Raw genomic sequence first — 22,066 nt, 5'->3', positions numbered from 1 at the left:
AATGGTAATTTCTCTCCTTTTACTTAGATTGTGGACACCGGTGCGTCTAATCACATGTCGGGTTGTCTTTCTTTTTTTTCGAATTTAAAGGCTATTACTCCTATTTCTGTTTGTCTTCCGAACGGCGATCTTACAATCGCTACTCAAAGTGGAGATGTAAAGTTATCATCTCGTTTAATTTTGCATGATGTCCTTTACGCAGCCAATTTAAATTGCAACCTTATTTCTGTCTCTAGCCTCTTAATTGATCCTAATTTAACTATTCAATTTTCCCGTAATTTGTGTCTTATTCAGGACCGTATCTCGAAGACGGTGATTGGGGCGAGTGAGCAATATGAGGGGCTTTACTACCTCCAACAAGTCCGCGACGAGAAAGGCCATGCATGTTTAACCGGGTCTCCCAATCCCTTAAAGCTATGGCACTGAAGGTTGGGGCACCCCTCTTCCAATATTTCCCGTTATTTACCTTTTTTTTAATAATAAACATTCTCGAACTCCGGACAATTTTCATAGCAAAACATGTGATATTTGTTTACGCGCGAAACAAACTCGCGAACATTTTTCTTTAAGTACTAGTCATGCTTCGTCTCTATTTGATCTTATACATTGTGATTTATGGGGGCCATACTCTAAAAATGCCTCATGTGGATCCCAACATTTTTTAACTATTGTAGACGATTTTTCACGCTCCACATGGGTATATCTCTTACGTCACAAGAGTGACACAAAACAAACTTTGCTTAATTTTTTCGCTATGATTGATCGCCAATTTGGAAAGAAAATCAAAATTTTACGGACCGACAATGGTACCGAATTTAGGCCACTTATTCCTTTTTTTAACGACAATGGAATCTTATTTCAAACCTCTCAAGTTGACACTCCACAACAAAATGGACGAGTGGAACGAAAACATCGTCATATTTTAAATGTGGCACGTGCCCTTCTTTTTCAAGCTAGCCTACCTTTGTATTTTTGGGGAGTGTGTGTTCTTAGTGCGGTTTACTTAATAAATTGTACTCCCACACCCCTTCTAAATGGTAAAACTCCTTATGAAATGATTTTTAATAAACCACCCCCTTTCGAAAATATTAGAATTTTTGGTTGCCTCGCATATGCTCGTAATTTAAATCGTTCACGCGATAAATTCGCTTCACGAAGCAGAAAATGCGTTTTTATTGGTTATCCTTTCGGGAAAAAGGGGTGCCGTCTTTTCGATTTGGATAATGGATCTTATTTTGAGTCTCGCAATGTAATTTTATCGAAACAGAATTTCCTTACAAAAACCTCAACCTTCACGAACTTGATAACGATCCCACCTCATTTGTTTTCGACACTTCTCCTATCGAGGCTTCCATCCTAGTTTCCTCCTCACCATCTCCCACTCCTCCCAACACGGAAACCACCCCCACCACCTCTTCTTCTCCCTCGACCACAACCAATCCAGAAACTACATCTACCCCGTCAACTGACAACCCTACTTCACCATCTACAAACGAACCCTCTACCTCATCCACCGAACCGTCTGACTCGACAACTTTGGGACGGGGGCATCGAATTAAGATACCCAATTCAAACCTTAATGGTTTTATTCTCTCAAAACCTCGCCCCTCATTGCATTCACTCACTACCAAACCATCGGCTTCAGGTACTCCTTTTCCTATTTCTCATTATCTTAGCGATAATAATTTTTCTCCTAAACATCGTATTTTATTGTCGGCCGTGACTAAAAACCACGAGCCTAGTTTTTATAAAGATGTTGTGCAGGTAACGGAATGGCGAGACGCTATGAAACGTGAGATCGATGCTCTTGAAAAGAATCACACATGGACACTTGAAACTTTACCACCCAAGAAGAAAGCAATTGGTTCAAAATGGGTTTACAAGATCAAATATAATGCCGATGGATCCATCGAAAGATATAAGGCTCGCCTAGTCGTAATGGGCAATCGACAAATTGAAGGCGTTGATTATAATGAAACATTTGCCCCTACGATTAAGCTCGTCACTGTTCGCACTTTGCTCGCCATCGTCGCCGCCAAACAATGGGTCCTTCACCAAATGGATGTTCATAATGCTTTTCTCCATGGCGATCTACATGAAGAAGTCTATATGAAACCCCCGCCAGGTTTTCACCCATCGAACGATGGGAAAGTCTGCCGTTTACGAAAGTCTCTAAATGGCCTCCGTCAAGCTCTTCGATGTTGGTATGCCAACCTCGCTTCCGCTCTCCTACAATATGGATTTCAACAAAGGCTGCCCTATGATCATTCTTTGTTCTCCATTTCTCGTCCCAACACAGAGGTACACGTCTTAGTCTATGTTGATGACTTGGTCATTTGTGGGGATAATTCTCATTGCACAATTTAAGAATTACTTAAGCAAATGCTTTCATATGAAAGATCTTGGCACACTAAAGTATTTTCTCGGTCTCGAAATTACTCGAAATAAAACCGGGATTTTTGTCTCACAACGAAAATACGCCCTCGATATTTTTAAAGAAACGGGTCTCCTAGGGTCAAAGCCCGCATATGCACCTATGGAACAAAACCATCGCCTTTCTCTCTCCAAAGCCGATCCACTCACTAATCCGCAGCAATACCGTCACCTTGTGGGTCGCCTGGTTTATCTAACCATTACTCGGTCGGAGCTTACGTACTCGGTTCACACGCTTGCTCAGTTTATGAACGCACCTACAAGTGATCAGTGGCAAGCCGCCCTCACTGTCGTCCGTTACCTTAAAAATTCCCCTGGATAGGGCATCCTTCTTCGGTCCGACAGTGACCTCCGTCTCAACGCCTATTGTGATGCGAATTATGCCACCTGCCCGACCACCCGCCGCTCCCCCTCCGCTTATATCATATTTCTGGGTCCCTCCCCTATCTCATGGAAAACAAAGAAGCAGACAACGGTTTCTCGCTCCTCCGCAGAATCCGAATACCGCACAATGGCGTTTACAATTTGTGAACTAAAATGGCTAAAAGGTTTGCTCACATCCATCATTCGCTACCTATTCAGCTTCGATGTGACAACAAATCGGCACTCTATATTGCCCGAAACCCGGTCTTTCACGAACGCACAAATCATATCGAAGTTGACTCCCATTTCATCCGCGACGAAATTCAAATGGGTGTAATAGCACCGAGCTATGTTCACACCAAAGCACAACTCGCGGACATTCTCACTAAGGCTCTAGGTCCGAGTTCCTTTGACGACTTGCTCTCCAAGTTGGGAGTCTCGACTCTCCACTCCCCAACTTGCGGGGGGGTAATATGATCCTAAGAGTCGTTGCACAAAGCAAGCAAGGAGCCGTTGCACAACTCAAGACAATCTCGGCAGAATCATCTCCTTCCCCTGTTTGTCTCCTCTGTTTTGGTAAATAGCATAACAATTATTTGTTTCCGTAAATGAACGATTTCCTATTGTATATATATAGCCTAGAATAGTTTGTAATAAACATAAGTTTTTGACACACAATAATATAATCAGATGTATTTGCATATCTCATTCCATGAATTATAATATCTTATGAAAGAATCATAAACAAATGTCAAGAAACCATCTCAACCAAATTTGCACTTTATTATCTACCGGATATCTTAGATATATTCCAGCTGTTTCAAACAACTCTACATCAATTAACTTAGATTGATCCCCACTAAATCATTTGTACCCATTTATGATGGAATAGTATGTTTTTATCCAGTCAAATACTTGAATAAAACAATTTTACCTAAGAATTTTTGTAATTTTAATTTGTTTATTAGAAAATATAGTAAGTAAAACATTAGAAGTAGTGTATGATAATGACTTTCTTGTGTATCTAGAAATGTCTCCAAAAATTTAAGGTGTCATGTTCCATGAAAGCCTTAAGGAAAAATAACTTTAAATCAGTCCTAAAATTAACTTGTCATTTTATTTCTACGAAGTACATTACGATAGGTTTCAAGCATCTTAGCCCAATAAAATTGTTTTTGCTAACTTTAAATTTAACAAAATTACAACATTATCACTTTTTATTTTTAATCTAGACAACAATTTCAATTTATTTTAACAACATGGTATTTTTGTAGAATTACGAGATGTGCATCATTGATTCATTCATTCAATGTATTAGTAGTGATTTAATAATCAATTCAGTAGTACAAACACTTAATCACATTTAGGCCAAAATCACAAAGGAGACAAAAAAGTCACAAGCAATTAAGCATATACTTAAATTTAACAGAAGTATATTTGATCTTTCAAACCTTAATGCCTATATAAAGCCTACAATATTCACCCCAAATCATCAAACAACTTAGCTTAAAAATCTCTTACCAAACATTCTCCATTTGTTTCAAAATGACCAACTTGAAATGCCTCCCAATTTTGTACACCCTACTAGTCCTTATACTATCTACTACCACTAATGCAGCAACCTTTACTGTTAAAAACAATTGCCCTTATACCGTCTGGGCCGCAGCCGTCCCAGGCGGTGGCCAACAAATGAACTCTGGTGACACCTGGACCGTCACAGCCAATCCGGGCCAAACAAGTGCCCGTATATGGGCACGGACAGGTTGTACCTCAACCAGGGGTAATGGTCTCCAGTGTACCACTGGAGACTGTGGTGGGGTCCTACAGTGCACCGCATATGGTACACCCCGTAACACTTTAGCTGAGTACTCCCTTAACCAATTCAACAACCTTGATTTCTTCGATATCTCGTTGGTTAACGGGTTCAACGTCCCAATGACATTCTTACAGGTCTCTAATGGATGCACCGTTGGTCCTACGTGTACTGCCGATGTCAATGCACAATGCCCTAGTCAGCTTAAGACTAATGGAGGTTGTAACAACCCATGCACGGTGTTTAAGACGGATGAGTATTGTTGTAATTCCGGTAGCTGCCAGCCCACCGATTACTCCAAGTATTTTTAGGGTTTGTGCCCTAGTGCTTATAGTTACCCTAAGGATGATCCTACAAGTACTTTTACTTGTTCTAGTGGTACTAATTATGCTGTTACATTTTGCCCTTGATTCTATAATCGAAGCGAACGTACTTGCAAGGTTATATGAAGAGTTAAGAACGATTAACACCTAAGAGGAGGAGGGGGTGAATTAGGTGTATCTTTTAAAAATTTTATCCTTAACTTGGTTAATTGATTAACTTAAGTAAAGAATATTGAAGTACAAGACTTGAGAAACTTAATTGACTGTAAGTTCACAAGAAGGTACAGCAGTTCTATGTCACATTATAGGTGACTGTGACACAGAACTTGATTAGGTACATGCGAGAAATAGCAAAGTGGAAGAACGTAAAAGTAAATGAACAAACAAACGACATTTTTAAAAATTGGTTCAGCCCCTACTCCGAGGCCTACGTCCAACCGTTATTTTATTACTTGATTAGAAATTTACTCAAACTTACTAAACCTCTTACAATGAAAATAACTCGCCAACCTACTCCGGTTGCACTCAAACTTAAAGCTACTCCGCTTCAAGAGTTTATGGGTTCTATCTCAAGGTGTTACAGAAGCTTGAATCTCAAGAGTTCACTAAATGAACATGGAGATCACAATTAAGATCTAACACGAGAATCATGGAACAAACTCATTATGTCACAGTACAACGAACTGATACTTGGAGTTTTTACAGCTTTTTCGAAAACAATTTAAAGGCTTTAGAAATCAGAAAAATGTTTTGCAAACACTTGAAGAACAAAGCTTTAAATGCACAAATAATTTGCAAAGTTTTACAATAAATGCTTTGGAAGTCTTAAGAAATAAATGTGACTAAGACACTCTATTTATAGTGGATTTAGTCTTAGTTACGTACAACTTAGAAAAATTAAATCCAATATTAAAATGGTAGCCTTGAGTGATGGTAAGTGTTAGACTATAGACTTGGGGCTTAAGAAATCAGAAAACTTAAGCTACTACACTCAACATGTGACATTTTACCAAAATGGCAAAAAGCTTTTATTACTTTAGAAGTTTGACAAGTCTTCTTTGCCATTTTAGTAAAAGGTGTTTGCACAAATCTAGAGGCTTAGTCAAGTGGGTTTGTGACTCCAAAATTTCAGATTATTTTCAAGCTTTTGAAAATTCAAATGTTTAAGGTTTGAAGTTTTGCAAAGTTTTAACACTTAAAACACTTTGGTCGAAATTCCTCCTCCGTATGATAGTACAAGAAACCACAGTACAACGTACTGTTGCATGGTTTTGCCATAACTTGACTTAAATGAGAATGTTGCACTTACTCTTATATTTTTCGACTAAGGCTTAGAAAATATCATTGTCTTGACTTTCTTGATTATCTTGATCATGTTGAATCATTGTTGAAAGTCCATTTGATTGCTTCAATCACTAATCATTTCAACTAAGAGCAAACAATCAAATAACAAAGGGACTTGGCATCATCAACACAATGTATTCTAACATTATATATCTCTCTTATAGGAGAATGTTGAAATAATAATTATAAATGTTAGTGCTATGGCATTCAATGAGTCATTGAATTGCATATAGCCGACGGAGTATATGATTGTCGTAATAATAAATTGAAAAATGGAGTATGTATGTTGCTGATATTATATATAGGAAAATGAAAAATACAACCTATTGGATTGTATTTAAACATTTAATACCCTTCTATATTTGGCATTAATTTAGAAATTAGAGAGTAATTACACATAAATCAATACAATTAATGCATATATTAACTATTTATTTCCTCTTTTATGTGCTTAAATACAACCTACTGTATACTCGCTATTAACTGATAAATTGTTGGTTGATGACTTTTTCTATTTTTAATCAAGTAAAAGCTCATTTTTAACCAAAGTGGCTTGAGTGTAGTGGAACGCGGGAGTGCCTCAAAGCATTGCAATTGACAATGAATTCAGAGGTCCCGGGTTCGACTCACTACACGGGAGTGCTGCGGTTACCTGTCATCCTAAGGGATGTCTTACCTGGCCCACGTGGTTTGCAAGGTATTGCATGTGCCCGAGGGGATTAAACCCCGCGTCATAAAAAAAGAAGAAAAAAAGCTCACTATTATCTTATATCTATCTATCATTCTATATTAATAAAGAAACTTTTTTCAAACGCTTAGAGAGAGTCCAATTTTCCAAAACTAATTAAACTATTTTTTTATTTAGAGATAATAATTAAGATGTAAATTAATTATATATTGGAGAAAAATAAATTTTATCTCATCATAATCATAAATAACCACATTGGAATTGTAAAGCTAATGAAATTCTGTAAGGGGTATTGTTCTTTTTTGCAAGCTAAATTTAAGAATATAATAGATGAGGGGGGTAGGTAGTTTCCTAGGAGTTTCCAATGATCATGAGGGGGGTAGGTAGTTCAATTCCCCCATCATGTAGGAGTTGAAAACTCCCCCATTTTATAAAAAATGGAGTAACCAAACAATCTCCCAAAACCACAATTCATGGGATTTTAGAATTGCCATGAATTGGGTTGGCAACCAAACGAGTGATACACTTGAAGACGTGCTACAATTGAAGACTATAAGAGTTTGGTTGTTGATAAAATTAGTTCTACGGACTATTTAAAAACTTAACTAAATTATTCAACAACAATAACAACATCAGAGCCTTAATCCTAAAATAATTTGGGGTCAACTGACATGAATCATCCTTTAGAACCGTCTATGGGTGAACGCACACCTCAAAATGCGAAAAAAAATGATTTGGGGTCGACTGACATGAATCATCCTTTAGAACCGTTCATGGGTGAACGCACACCTCACAATGCGAAAAAAAAGGAAAAAATGAAAAACAAAAGGAAGAGCGAAACATAATATAAAGTCAAGGTAAACTTATAGGTTTTAAAATCGAATTTTTGATTTCTTTTATAAAAAAACTTAAAATTTAAATCGAGAATAAAGATTAAACCGATTTTGAAAACCGAAGTGGAAGTTAAGGATCCGGACTACCTTAAAACTAAACCAAGTAAAATATATAAGAAAGTGGTTGGTAAAAAAAGTGTAATAAAGGAGAGAAGAACAAATAAATTCTTTTAAAAATTAAATAAAAACACTAAATATGTCAAATAACAGCAAAAACTAAAAATCCACATGTATCCTTTCCCTCCATCGTGCCCTCTTCGTCACCATACTCTCCTCAAACCCCATAAATCTCATATCGTGCTGATCTATCACTCTCAATCATGTCTGTCTCGGTCTCCCTCTACCCCTAGGGAACTTTTCTTTTCTCCAAGTCTTCAGCCCCATAACTAGTGCGTCCATAGGTCTCTTTCTCACATGGTCAAGCCATCTTAGCCTATTTTCCATCATCTTGTCCTCTATTGGCGCCACTTTTACCTTTTCCTCAATCAACTCATTCCTTAATCGATCTTTCCTTGTATGGCCGCACATCCACCTCAACATACGCATCCCCCCAAACTCGTCTTTTGAATGTGACAATGTTTCACGGCCCAACACTCGAAACAGTAAAGTAATAAGGCAGGCCTAATTGTCGTGCTATAAAATTTTCCCTTTAATATTTGGGGCATATGTTTATCGCATAAAAATCCTGAAGCGCTCTTCCATTTCAACCATTCCGCTTTAATTCTATGAGCCACATCTCCATCTAACTCCCCGTCTTTTTGAATAATAGATCCCAGATATCTGAAAAAATCCGACCCCTCAACAACATTCCCATTGAAAATAATACTCCTTGCCTCTGTCGACCTCGACCTCGACATGTTAATGAACTGACACCTCAAATACTCGGTCCTACTCCTACTCAGTCTAAATCCACGAGTCTCCAAGGCATGCCTCCACAATTCCAACTTTCTCTCCACTCCCTCTTTCGTCTCATAAATCAACACAATATCTTATTTGTATATATAAAAGCTTCTTATAAATACTACCACTGTAAATTTGTCTTCCCATAAATAACATGTTTGTCTTCTTATACATTGATCGATCTTAAGTTTTATATTATATACTTAAAAGTTTTAAAAAAATACTCCATTCGTCCGATCATTTCAAAGATCAAGGGAAGAGGAAGGGAACAAACAAATGACCAGGACAGAGAATACAATGATACATTATTTACATAAATATATAAGGTTGTGTATAAAATGAGTATCAGCTAATATTAGTATCTCATCTTGTGAAACGTTAAGCTACTCTTTCAGTATATTCTCATAGAATATGGATTTAACTATGTATAGAATTTTTTGTGCAAACAATTGTCATTTAGAAATTAGGCTCTCACACATCCAAAATCAAAGCTAACATAACTGTAACACCCCCATATCCAGAGGAGCCCTAACTAGGCCTTCCTTAGCATATAAGGGCGTTACCATCTCGGTTGCCCGAGGTAAATAATCATCAAAAGTCGATAAAAGAAAAATTATAGTTATATTACATGCGTTACAACCAACTTAACAAAATAAAGGTACAACTCATTGGCTACACTCTATTACTATCAAAACTCGTGAAGACTCATCCCTGCCCGGACTCCAGCTATCAACGACATCAACACCTGCTAAGACAGACTGCTCACCATAAGGGATCATGGCAGACACATAAATCGACAAGACAACCACACAAGGTCAGTACTGAGATAAGACGTGACAAACCAACAACATCTATCAACACGACACAACACAATCAAACATACACACAAGCACATCCCACTCCAACCAATCTCCTTCACCGACTGTCCACTGGACCAGCCCTGCCAGTGGGGGACCGCAGTCGTACCCACCAAATCCCCGCTCATCATATCGAGCGATAACCCTGTCCCATTAATGTGCACATCCCCTCCCGTGCTGGGTTCCACGGAGGGCGAAACTAGGGCGTGAAGCCACTCCCGCAAGTGACTCCACTCAGTCGAGGACGCACCTCGAGAACCAGAGACAAACAATCACAGACAGCTGCAATACAACCACAACCAACAAACTGTATATACCAACTGACTACCGCATATACGCTGCCACTAGGGATGACAATGGGTAGGGTCTGGGTAGGGTCCGCCTAGACCCGGACCCGACCCGAGATTTTCCCATTGGACCCATACCCGACCTAGACCCGCAAGGGTCTAAAATTTGAGGACCCATACCCGGACCCTATGGGTAAGGGTAGGGTCTGGGTCTACCCGCGGGTCCGAGTTTCAGCCACTTTAGTAACAAGATTAACAGTTATAGGGTCTATAATATTAAAAAAAATCATACTACTTTAACATTATGAGTTTATTAATCTGCCGTTAATGGTGGTTGTCGGTCGTCGGCTATTAGAGAGGTGGTTGTCAGTCGCGTATCAATGCTGTGGTGGTGGTTTTCTTGTGTCAGTGGTGGAGTGGTGGTATTGTCAGAAGGGTTTGGTTGAGTTTTATCACTTTATGGGATGAGGGAAGAGAAAGAGATTTTAGTCGGATTTCTACAGTCTACCAGTATGAATTCAGAAAAGTTGTAATTTTGATTTTTTTCTTTAATAAAGGGTCTAAGGGTCGGGTATGGGTCTCATAACTTAGACCCGGACCCGAAACCGAAATATTTTCTTAAGACCCATACCCGACCCATACCCATTGGGTCTGAAAAAATGAGACCCATACCCGACCCATTAGGGTCCGACCCTCAAGGTCTGGGTCGGGTCCCCGACCCACTGCCATCCCTAGCTGCCACACAAACACAACCACAATACAACAACAATGACACGAAAATCGACACACTAGACTATCCACAGAAAATGAGTAGGCGAACCTATCTTTAAGCAACTGCAACCACTCCATGCCAACATACGAAATATCCAGCAATCAAGCAACACCTATATCCACAACACAATCATCTATCATTACCAAGCAAACCCTAACTGCAAAGACAAGGATACGGATGATGATGACGACATACCTACAAGAAGGAACCTGGCAAAAGACCGCTACCCGACTCAACCCTATGCTCTCCTAAGGCACAAGAACCTTCAAAGGCTTTCATGGAGGTTATATGGTGAAGGGAAGGGAAAGAGACGACCTAAGGATCGAGTGTCCCCTTACTCGATCGAGTATCCAAGCTACTCGATCGAGTAGCCCTTACTCTATCGAGTACCACACATAACTCGCAACCCAAGGTAACTTTGGCATGCATTTCTAAGGACTATTACCGCTCCCAAGATCAGTCAATGCTGGTCAAAGGGTCTCTAAAAGGGCGGGTATTACAGTCTTCCCCCCCCTAAAAAGAACTTCGTCCCCGAAGTTCAACTCACCCAACCAAGGCACACAAAACGGAAACGAAACAACATCACTATCTCTTTTTTTTTTTTTTTTTGCATAGGTTACCACTCCCCGGAAATACCCTCCCCCATGTCATCATCATCAACTGTCTAACACTCCATATAGACCCACTTCTACAAAATATTACTGAAATACCCAACACACTACGAGGTTACACTTTCAGCAGCAACAACCAACAACGCGAAACATGTCACTTTCTATGACCGCCTTTTAAGTATACTATTCAACTTTACTTCAACATACAAGTTACTTCCGCTAACAAGTGCAAACAATTATACTTCCATACCAGAGATATGACTAAAGTCATAGGAAACGTTATAAACAAACAACAACATAATTTCAAAATCGGCCCTTTTTATTTTGCGACATTACTCTTCCCCTCTAAAAAGGAACTTCGTCCCCGAAGTTCACCATTAAATTACTACATATGTTAATTACTACTTACATCTTGACAAATATCCAAACCATATTATTCATTATTGACATTACTCATATTACTCGTACAACCAGCAAACCATAAAGATATATTCAACCATATTCGAATAACTAGCCACCGTCAAGAAGGCATGTGTATAACATTTGCATTTGTATATATGAAAGGACGCACTCTCGGTGAAATATAACTAGTAGACAATACGGATGTAAAATAAATGCAATAAAAACAATTACAACTTCACGATTCGTTACAAATACGCCTCTAAAAACGAAGTACGACCTCCAACGTATGATATTAACGGTTCAAATATGTTACTAATCATTAATAGCCATGTTAAACACCAAACATGTAATTATATGACCCTTAAACAATTTTAATTAGTGAAAAGTTCATGTAACATTGCTCCTCGATCGAGTATGTAGTGGTACTCGATCGAGTGCCCGATACTCGATCGAGTGTCTTGGCTACTCGATCGAGTAGCCCTGAGATCAGAATGCCTCATTTCTGTCACACCTGCAGCTGCTCGACCGAGTATGGGGTACTCTGTCGAGTACCTACTGGTCAAAATCTTGGAAAATACCTATCATAACCCACATATATGCATATATAAATGTCACATAACGTGAGTCGAGATGACTTCCCGACTCCCAAAACCCTGCAATAAAGTCAAACTAGCGAATCCGGCCTTATGGCCATCCATACAAATCCCAAAATAAAAGTTCTAACTAACGACAACTACCAACATCCAACACCATCGACTAGAACAAGGATAAAGAATAGGAGTATCAATCCCGCTGCTGCTGCTCCTCCATCAGCTCATCTCCACCACCATCTCCTCCCGAGGTGCCCGCTCCCGATGACCCAATACCCGCATCAACCCCCGCTCCAGCTCCAGGACTCACATACCATGGGGTCAAGCCACCAAAAGCAAAGGACTGAGGTGTCCCCCAAGCTGACTGATCCACCCCGTAAGAGTGGAAAACCCCACTATAGTCCCCAACTCCGCTCCACCACACCGGATGCGGTCCCTCGGTGCCAATCCCCTGAGCATACGCCATCTCATGCATGTTCCGGAGTGTCAAGGTGGATGACACTCTCTCTGCCAAGTAGCTCAAACGCGTCTCCGGGGTGTCGAGGTAGGGGTAACAAGGAAAAGGGTGGTGCTGCGGTGGTGCTGCCGGTCGTGGTCTAGTCTCAGCGGTCCTCTCCCTCACTCGACGGGGTCCTCTCCCCAACCTGGGCCTCTCCTCCACTGCCGTAGCGTTCTCCCCCTTCTTCGGCTCGGGCATCACCTAGAGGATCGTGTCATCAATGAGGTACGTTCTCAACTGTCGAGGTCCATCATCATCCTCCTCCTCCTCATCGGAGTCCACAGCTACTATCACCGGGTCTAAGGGCTCTGTCGGTGGGAGGTGCTCAGGAGCCAGAATCTTCATCCAGCTCATGCCCCACACCCTCCAAGCTAGGCTGCCATCAGCTTAAGTTCTCAACCATTTTAGGTCGAGGTAGTAGTCTCGGTCCATAATAGGCACCGGTGTAGCCAGAGGAACATACTCAGAAGAAGCCTCAAAGGAGGCGAGCTTTTCAGCTAATCGAGTGGCGACAGCACCACAACTCAAGTACTGGGTAGTGGCAGTAGCCATCAAGGCAAGGCCAGCACAGATCATGGCAGGAGCATTAGAGACCACCCTCTCGGTCCGCTCCGGGTTGAGGTAAGACATCAGAAGCAGCATCTCATGATTGTTCAGTTTACTAATATCCAGTCTATCATAAAGGAGGTTCGAAATAGAACGAAGAAAGATCCTCAAGGTAACATGTTGAACATCATTAATCATGGTGTTTGAGGTGGGAGCTGGCTTTCCGGTAAGACAAGGCATTAGGCGGCAGACACCGCACTCAGAAGGGATCTCACTGATGGAATCCTTGGGAGGCTTGGTCAACCCAAGGTGAGACGCAAAAGGTCCATGGTCAACAGGAAACTGGTGCTCATCAACCGAAACTCAACAGTTTGTGCAGCTGGCGCATAATTAAACGAACTCATAAACTCCAAGGTAAAAAAAGGGTAAGAATGCTTCCTCAGTCGATACAACCCCGTAAATCCCAAAGTCTCAAAGATGTGACGGACATCCGTCTGAATTCCCAAGTCAGTATGAAGTGTGGTATCCACACAACGGGTAGGCCTCATTTTGCGTTTCTGTAACGCCACAAATCGCTCCCTCTACTTAAAATCTACAAACACCACCGAAGGTTACTCCGGTACCGCGGGTACTACGGGTCCACTACCTTCCCCAAGCTCGGGCTGTGAAGCCTTCCCCCTCTTACTCTGACGGGTCCCTATGTTTAGTCTCGGCATCTGTTTCAGCATACAATTTAAACAAACTTGCATAGGCATGTAAAGCACATAATTCATACAATTGAACCTTGAATAATCAACTAGGTACACACTTTCACCAACAAATTCCCAATTTGATATGTATAAGTTCAGTTTATGGCATTCAGACGATCTCTATGGCTGTGAAAAGTTTAACCTAATAAACATAATTTACTCAATCAATTCAGCTATCATGGCTTGGCTCCCATGCTACTTCATATACATACTTGATAACATGTGAAATGTTCATATATGTTCATAGAAAGGCAACTTAAAACATGCCATCATCGACCTTCAACTTTAGAAACAAACAATTCAATTGGACTAATCAGACGGTCTCTACGGCTGTAACAAATTGACATATTCCTCAAGAATTAGCATCACCATTACTATACTAAATTTCATCTCTTGTATATACATTCATATCCAACACTAAATTCCAAATATAGAAAACGAATTTCAGTTTGGGGCACTTTTAAGACGGAGTTTTAAGGCAAGTTTTAAGATGAAAATCACCAAAATCCAACTTCTAACATGGTATCTGTAACCTATAGTACTCAATTTCATCATCCAACATGTAGAAAACAACCAAAAATCAATTTTGATTTTGCAAACCCTAGAAAATTCGTCCCCTATTTTGCAATTTCTAGTCTACTCTACAGCAATTAATCACCAACATTCATGGAAGGGAAGCATGTGAATCATATTACAACAACTAAAAGCAATAATTCGCCTATATGAATCGAAAATTTCAGATTACACCATCATTCTAACAAATCCAAAGTAATAAAAACATACAAATAAGGAAGGAGTTCATACCTTGGCTAGATAGGAAAGTAAAAGAACGAAATTAACAAGCAAATAACCCAACTAATCACCACCAACACAAGAAGAGAGGAGAGTTTTGTGAGAGATTTAGAGCTTAGGGTTCGAAATAAGGGGGTAAAATGAGAGGAATAAGAAGAAATAAGGGTTTTAAGAAACCCGTAAGAGGCTCTGTACTGTAGGCTACTCGATCGAGTGCCCTCTACTCGATCGAGTAGGTGCTATTTCGTCGAGTATCTGCAGAAAATTTCCACATCCCCACATCATAGCTTCCTAACTAGATCGAGTGAGGTCTACTCGGTCTAGTAAGCACTCGCACTCGGTCAAGTAAGGTTGAGTACTCGGTCAGGACTGCGAAGTGAATTGAAAATTTCTGCAAAAACAATATCGCGTGTCGATTCCAAACTATATTCGGAATTCGTCACTAGTTATCATACTTACTCATGTATTAAGCTTATCATACCGTCTCATCAGACAAGATTCATGTCACATTACGCTACAACAAATTTACCCAACTCGGTTTACCTGCTACCGAGTCATTCATATGCATAATCACGTCATCATACCATATCTAAACTCGTCTTACCACATTGTTATCGGCTTATTCTCATGTTAATGCAAAACATAATTTCAACGATAATTATTCTCATGTCATCCAAGTACTTTCTACATAATCAAGTTCCAATATAAACAAATTATTCCACACAATTAAACACCACGTAAGCGGAAAGTTTCAATCACCAAGCATTGTATATACGCATCACTAATTACCAATTCTCGTACTATATCTCAACACTTCCTTAACTATCATCATTATAGCTACGGTAGAAATTATAAACTCATATAGGTTCGCTATTACTAACAACTCAAAGTAAACACCAACACGTCCACCTTTCATATTACAGCATACACTCCCGCACTTTCACGTATTTCTATTAAATAAAACCTACATCGCATAAGCTCACTAATTCTATCCAACTTCACCATATACGATTCAAGTGCGACTATCATGCTTATACCAACTTCAACAAAACTCATCCACAGGTAGTTCCAACGAAATTAACATACACACGGACTCCACATTCTCATACCTAGTGACTGACTTAACTACAATGAGGCCAAGATTTTGAAATGAGGGCGCTTACTCACCCAAAACCTAGCATCAGCTGGGGCTCTCATCATACATACACCAGGTTCATTTTATTAGACTCACTACGTTCATTATTTTCATTGGTTATAGGTTCCAAAATCGTCGCTCTGATACCACTTTGTAACACCCCCATATCCAGAGGAGCCCTAACTAGGCCTTCCTTAGCATATAAGGGCGTTACCATCTCGGTTGCCCGAGGTAAATAATCATCAAAAGTCGATAAAAGAACAATTATAGTTATATTACAAGCGTTACAACCAACTTAACAAAATAAAGGTACAACTCATTGGCTACACTCTATTACTATCAAAACTCGTGAAGACTCATCCCTGCCCGGACTCCAGCTATCAACGACATCAACACCGCTAAGACAGATCGCTCACCATAAGAGATCACGCGGACACATAAAACAACAAGACAACCACACAAGGTCAGTACTTAGATAAGACATGACAAACCAACAACATCTATCAACACGACACAACACAATCAAACACACACACAAGCACACCCACTCCAACCAATCTCCGTCACCGACTGTTCACTGGACCAGCCCTGCCAGTGGGGGACCGTAGTCGTACCCACCAAATCCCCGCTCATCATATCGAGCGATAACCCTGTCCCATTAATGTGCACATCCCCTCCCGTGACGGGTTCCACGGAGGGCGAAACTAGGGCGTGAAGCCACTCCCGCAAGTGACTTCACTCAGCCGAGGACGCACCTCAAGAACTAGAGACAAACAATCACAGACAGCTGCAATACAACCACAACCAACAAACTGTATATACCAACTGACTACCGCATATATGCTGCCACACAAACACAACCACAATACAACAACAATGACACGAAAATCGACACACTAGACTATCCACAGAAACTGAGTAGGCGAACCTACCTTTAAGCAACTGCAACCACTCCATGCCAACATACGAAATATCCAGCAATCAAGCAACACCTATATCCACAACACAATCATCTATCATTACCAAGCAAATCCTAACTGCAAAGACAAGGATACGGATGGAGGTTATATGGTGAAGGGAAGGGAAAGAGGTGACCTAAGGATCTGAAGGAATGAGGTGGAAAAGATTTGCGGATTTAACAAAACGGGTTATAAACCCTCGCTGAAAACCCGTTACTCAATCGAGTGGCCCATATACTCGATCGAGTGTCCCCTTACTCGATCGAGTATCCAAGCTACTCGATCGAGTAGCCCCTACTCTATCGAGTACCACACATAACTCGCAATCCAAGGTAACTTTGGCATGCATTTATAAGGACTATTACCGCTCCCAAGGTCAGTCAATGCTGGTCAAAGGGTCTGTAAAAGGGCGGTATTACAATAACTTTTTTTACAAAATCTCATTAAAGACGGGCGATATTCGTCACAAATTTGTGACGGATATCGTTTTTTCTCACAAATACCCATTGAGAGGTGAGTGTGAAGCACATGGAGAGTGCCTCACCTTATCCTCTTTTGTGAGAGGTCACAAGCTTGTGACGAGATTAGCCCGTCACAAGCAAGACTAGCTGTACTTTTTTAGTGGTCATATTTCAAAAACTTTGACCAAGAATACCGATAAAATTATTATTATTTTTTTTTACGAAAAAGTCACATATATAATTGTTAGATTTTAGTTCAAGTACATCACGGTGGGGGGTCGAGGTTTAGTACCATACAAGCCGAAAGAAACTCCAAATTACAATAATCAAATACAAAAGAAGGGGCATGAGCCCAAATAAATCATCCATTCCGAGAGCCAGTGTCTTTGAAAGCGAATTTGGCAATAACGTCTGCAACCTTGTGAACTCAAGCTTAACTACTCCTGCCTATATATAATTGTTAGATTTTAGTTTTTTTTTTCTTTCGATATATTTTAGTAACTTAGATTTGAAGGTTATATTTAAAAAATATTGTGCAAATTAATGAAAACATTTGACATAGTGAAACAAATATATAATAACGAAAATTAAATATTAGACCCAGCTCGACCATTGATGTCCTAGAACAACAAAATTAAATCTTAAACTCTCTAATTCATGTTCTAATCGTTTTATTTTTATACTCTCGTATAGAGTATTGTACTTTGTAGTCAAGCCAAGCTTGTTCGTCGAATTGAAATACACGGAGTACATTGGATGTGGAAAACGTTTCCGTTTGGACTGACTATCAAAAGATGTTCGAAATTTCAAACTGATTTTCGGACCCATAAGAGCTATTATCCTTTTACAACGAATCGAAAGATCCCCTCAAAAGCTGCATGAAAGCATGACAGAGATATTTGGTAAGGTCGATGTAGAGATCACTGGTAGGCAACAATCCTTGCCTGAATGCTTCCAAGGCTCTCCCGACATCACACCTGGGAATGCAGACCATTTCTTTTTGGAGTCTGGCGAGGACTTGTCCTTAGAGTCTCATCTGCTTTCTGGGTCACTCTGCACAGGTCACTGGATCGCTTCTCGAGTTCCCTGCTGCTGGCAAACTACTGGGTGAAGGTGTTCACCAAATGAGCAAAATATTTAATACAACCATTAGGCAGGTTGATGTACCATTGCAGTGATGGTCCGGCCAGGGTTGTTCCGAATCATTTGCACATGCATACTAGCCTAAACTCACTTGGGATCGATGCAACCAACATCTTCATTTAGTTTGTAAAAGGTTACATGATTTTGTGGATATGTGGTTCCATCATAAGTTTTCATGGACGAGACCACAAACTAATTTCTTGGGGATCAGAGATCCATCTTTGTTATCTCGTCTAAGAAACGTGAGTAAGCATAGCTCTCAGGGTTAGTTTCCTTTATGCGGGCATGTATTATAGGTATTTTCTCAATCTTTTCATGAAATTTATCGATTTCCTGGACCATTGCCATCATGATAGCCGTCCCTGTCTTGTCAGTGTCGGCATTCTCATCAGGAATGTCATCTTCCTCTGTATTGATAAGTCCCTCTTTTTTTTGTAGGGGTTGACCTTCCTAAATTGGACAAGTCAATATTCTTTATGATAGATGAGAACGGGGTTCCTGGTTGGATTCTAGAGTTGAAGCCCTGAGATTTGCTTTCCAACTTTTGTTTCAGGCTTGACTCAGATTCTTTCATCTTTTGAACTTCAGCTTCAGTCTGAGCCATCTTTTCTTTCAAAGCTTCCATTTCTACCAATTATTGCTTGGCTATGGTCAGTTGTTGTTCAAGGGTTTGGTTTGTCATTTTGTGAGGTTAAAGGTATTTTTGCAGTGAAGGAAAAAAAGTTGTTTTGTGTTAGATGCCACACGGTACACGCTAGTTGTTTTTGGAGTATTTTGCGCGGAACATAAATAACACCAAGGAAACCTAAGCAGGGTTATATAACTCTAAAGTAGGCTGACTATTATGCATGCTAGAATAATTATGCGAGGTTGTTAAGCGTATGAACAAATAAACATAAACAAATGGAAGACAAAGAGATTTATACGTGGAAATTAAAAATCTTTGAATGGGAAAAAGTTATTGGCACCAAGTTAGGAGAGAATTTCACTATGTATGTAGAATAATTGCACAATTGTACGAATAATTTCGTAGAATAATTGCTAAGTTATGGGTTGCTCGAGTGGGAGATGTTGTGTGTCACTTCTTTTGTCCCTCATTCTATTTATAGCCACCTCCTTCTTTCAACGGATGGACGTCACTCTTAGTAAGTGGTGAACGTTGTACGTTTGTAGGTCACCTTCTATGAAAATAGTTGACTCGTTCTTCTTGTTAACTGTCGCTCCTTCTCTCTATGCTAGGGTTTTTTTATTCTACTCCTCGTTCTTCAAATGATGTGGAGTTAACGCTCCATTAAAATATGAACCACTTTGGAAGTAGTCAATTAACATGTGCTCAATTGGTTTATTATCTAGGGCCTGACCGATATAGTCTCCTGGCCAGATACTCAACCTTGCACCTTGCATTGCCCTGTATCCTGATCTCCTACCTGGTGCCTGACAGTTGTGATATATTCTGTGTTGCTCTGAATTTTACCCTGATCGGGGTGGTTGTGCTATATAACTTCTGGACAGAGTATGAATTATCAGCCCCACACATATATAAATAAATAAATAAAGTTTCTCTCAAGGGTAAAGTCGAGTGGTTAAAATTTCGGTGACATTCGTAAGGGTCTTGGATTCAAGCCTACTCAAGAGCAATCTTGTGAATTATTTATGGCCAGAGGCTACGCTTCCTAGACTTCGAGCATGTCACTCTCGTACCCAGCCCTCTCGTATTCCCCTTTGAGCTCTGCCCTCAAGTAATGATGTGGCTTACCGAACAAATGGATTTAACAACACTACTATTATTATTTAGAATCATGAAATGTACATTATTAATTCATTTTATTAATAGTGGTTTAATCAATTTCAGTAGAAGATATATAATCTTAATTACAGTTAGGCCAAAGTCACAAAGAAGAGGCTTGGCGCACAAGTCACACAAGTAATTAAGATTTAAGCATATCCAATTTTCCATGCACAACCATAACCATCTTTGATCTTTCAAACCGTAATGCCTATTTAAACCCAACAATCTTCACCCCAAATCCACAAACTTAGCTTGCTAAATCATCAAACAACTTAGCTTAAAAATCTCCCTTTGTTTCAATATGACTAACTCGAAATGCCTCCCAATTTTCTATTCCCTACTTGTCCTCATACTCTCTACTACCACTAATGCGGCAACCTTTATGGTAAAAAATAATTGCCCTTACACTGTCTGGGCCGGGGCTGTCCCAGGCGGTGGCCAACAAATGAGCTCTGGTGACACATGGACCGTCACAGCCAATCCAGGCCAGACAGGTGCTCGCATTTGGGCTCGAACAGGTTGTACCTCAACCGGGGGCAATGGTCTCCTGTGTACCACCGGAGACTGCGGTGGGGTCCTACAGTGCACCGCATATGGTACACCCCCTAACACTTTAGCTGAGTACTCCCTCAGACAATACAACAACCAGGATTTCTTCGACATCTCGTTGGTTGACGGATTCAACGTCCCAATGACATTCTTACCCGTCTCTAATGGATGCACCAAAGGTCCCACATGTACTGCCGATGTCAATGCGCAATGCCCTAGTCAGCTTAAGACTAATGCAGGTTGTAACAACCCATGCACGGTGTTTAAGACGGATGAGTATTGTTGCAATTCCGGTAGCTGTGGACCCACCGATTACTCCAAGTATTTTAAGGGTTTGTGCCCTACTGCTTATAGTTACCCTAAGGATGATCCTTCAAGTACTTTTACTTGTCCTAGTGGTACTAATTACGCGGTTACATTTTGCCCTTGATTCTATAATTCAAGGGAAAATATTACGTGCATACGTACAAGGGTAATTTATAAATTGTAGTGCTATGGGATTCAATGAGCCATTGAATTGCATATAGCCAATATCACAATAAATTGATAAATGGAGTATGTATGTTATTGCTGATATTCCATTTAAAAAAATTATTATTATATATTGAATTGTTGGTGAGATGACTTTGTCAAGGGTGTTAACGAGCCGAATCGAGCACGAACTTAGTCTTGCTCAGCTTGTGCTCATAAAGTAGAACTCGAGCTCGAGCCAAACTCGAGCTTGAAAAATTTATGCTCGTTATCAAGCTTGCGAGCTTTAACACGAGCTGGCTCGAGCTGATCAAGTCGAGCCTATATATAATAATTGAATTTTCCTTTTTTTTCTCTCTCGATATTTTCAAAAACAAGGCTCAAAGATTTTATATAAAAATATTGGAAAATCAATGAGACATTTTTTATATTTGTGATACAAATATATAATCATGACAAATGTTTTTTATAAAATATGAGTAATATCTTATCTAATTACACAATTTCGAGCCGCTTATGAGCTTTTCGAGCCAACTAGCGCTTGAATCATTAAGCTCTCACGTCGAACCCAAACCGAGCTCACACGAGCCAAGCTCAATTTGCTCGTGAGCTGTCTCATCTCATTAACATCCCTAACTTTGTTTATTTTTAATCAAGTAAAAAACTCATTATTTGGTTTAAAATCGTGATGAAAGTA

The 22,066-nt window shown here is 40.0% G+C and overlaps 2 protein-coding genes across 2 annotated transcripts; both read left to right on the top strand.

Moving 5' to 3' along the window:
- The first annotated feature begins 4,341 nt into the window (after window positions 1-4,341).
- Window positions 4,342-4,920, top strand: LOC141638367 (thaumatin-like protein). Its single transcript, XM_074447763.1, has one exon. It carries the CDS (start codon window positions 4,342-4,344, stop codon window positions 4,918-4,920), a length of 579 nt encoding a protein of 192 aa, XP_074303864.1.
- A 15,689-nt stretch (window positions 4,921-20,609) lies between these two features.
- On the top strand, window positions 20,610-21,507 carry LOC141638515 (protein P21-like). The gene has a single exon (XM_074447926.1). The coding sequence runs from the start codon at window positions 20,651-20,653 to the stop codon at window positions 21,326-21,328; it is 678 nt and encodes a 225-aa protein (XP_074304027.1). The 5' UTR covers window positions 20,610-20,650; the 3' UTR covers window positions 21,329-21,507.
- The last annotated feature ends 559 nt before the right edge of the window (window positions 21,508-22,066 follow it).

This window comes from Silene latifolia, unplaced genomic scaffold, assembly GCF_048544455.1.
Source record: "Silene latifolia isolate original U9 population unplaced genomic scaffold, ASM4854445v1 scaffold_20.1, whole genome shotgun sequence".
Lineage (NCBI taxonomy): Eukaryota > Viridiplantae > Streptophyta > Magnoliopsida > Caryophyllales > Caryophyllaceae > Silene > Silene latifolia.
This window is presented reverse-complemented; position numbering and strand designations above follow the sequence as displayed.

Excerpts from the sequence above, each read along its gene's own strand:
- LOC141638367 (XM_074447763.1), top strand. The coding sequence starts at position 4,342 with ATGACCAACTTGAAATGCCTCCCAATTTTGTACACCCTACTAGTCCTT.
- LOC141638515 (XM_074447926.1), top strand. The coding sequence starts at position 20,651 with ATGACTAACTCGAAATGCCTCCCAATTTTCTATTCCCTACTTGTCCTC.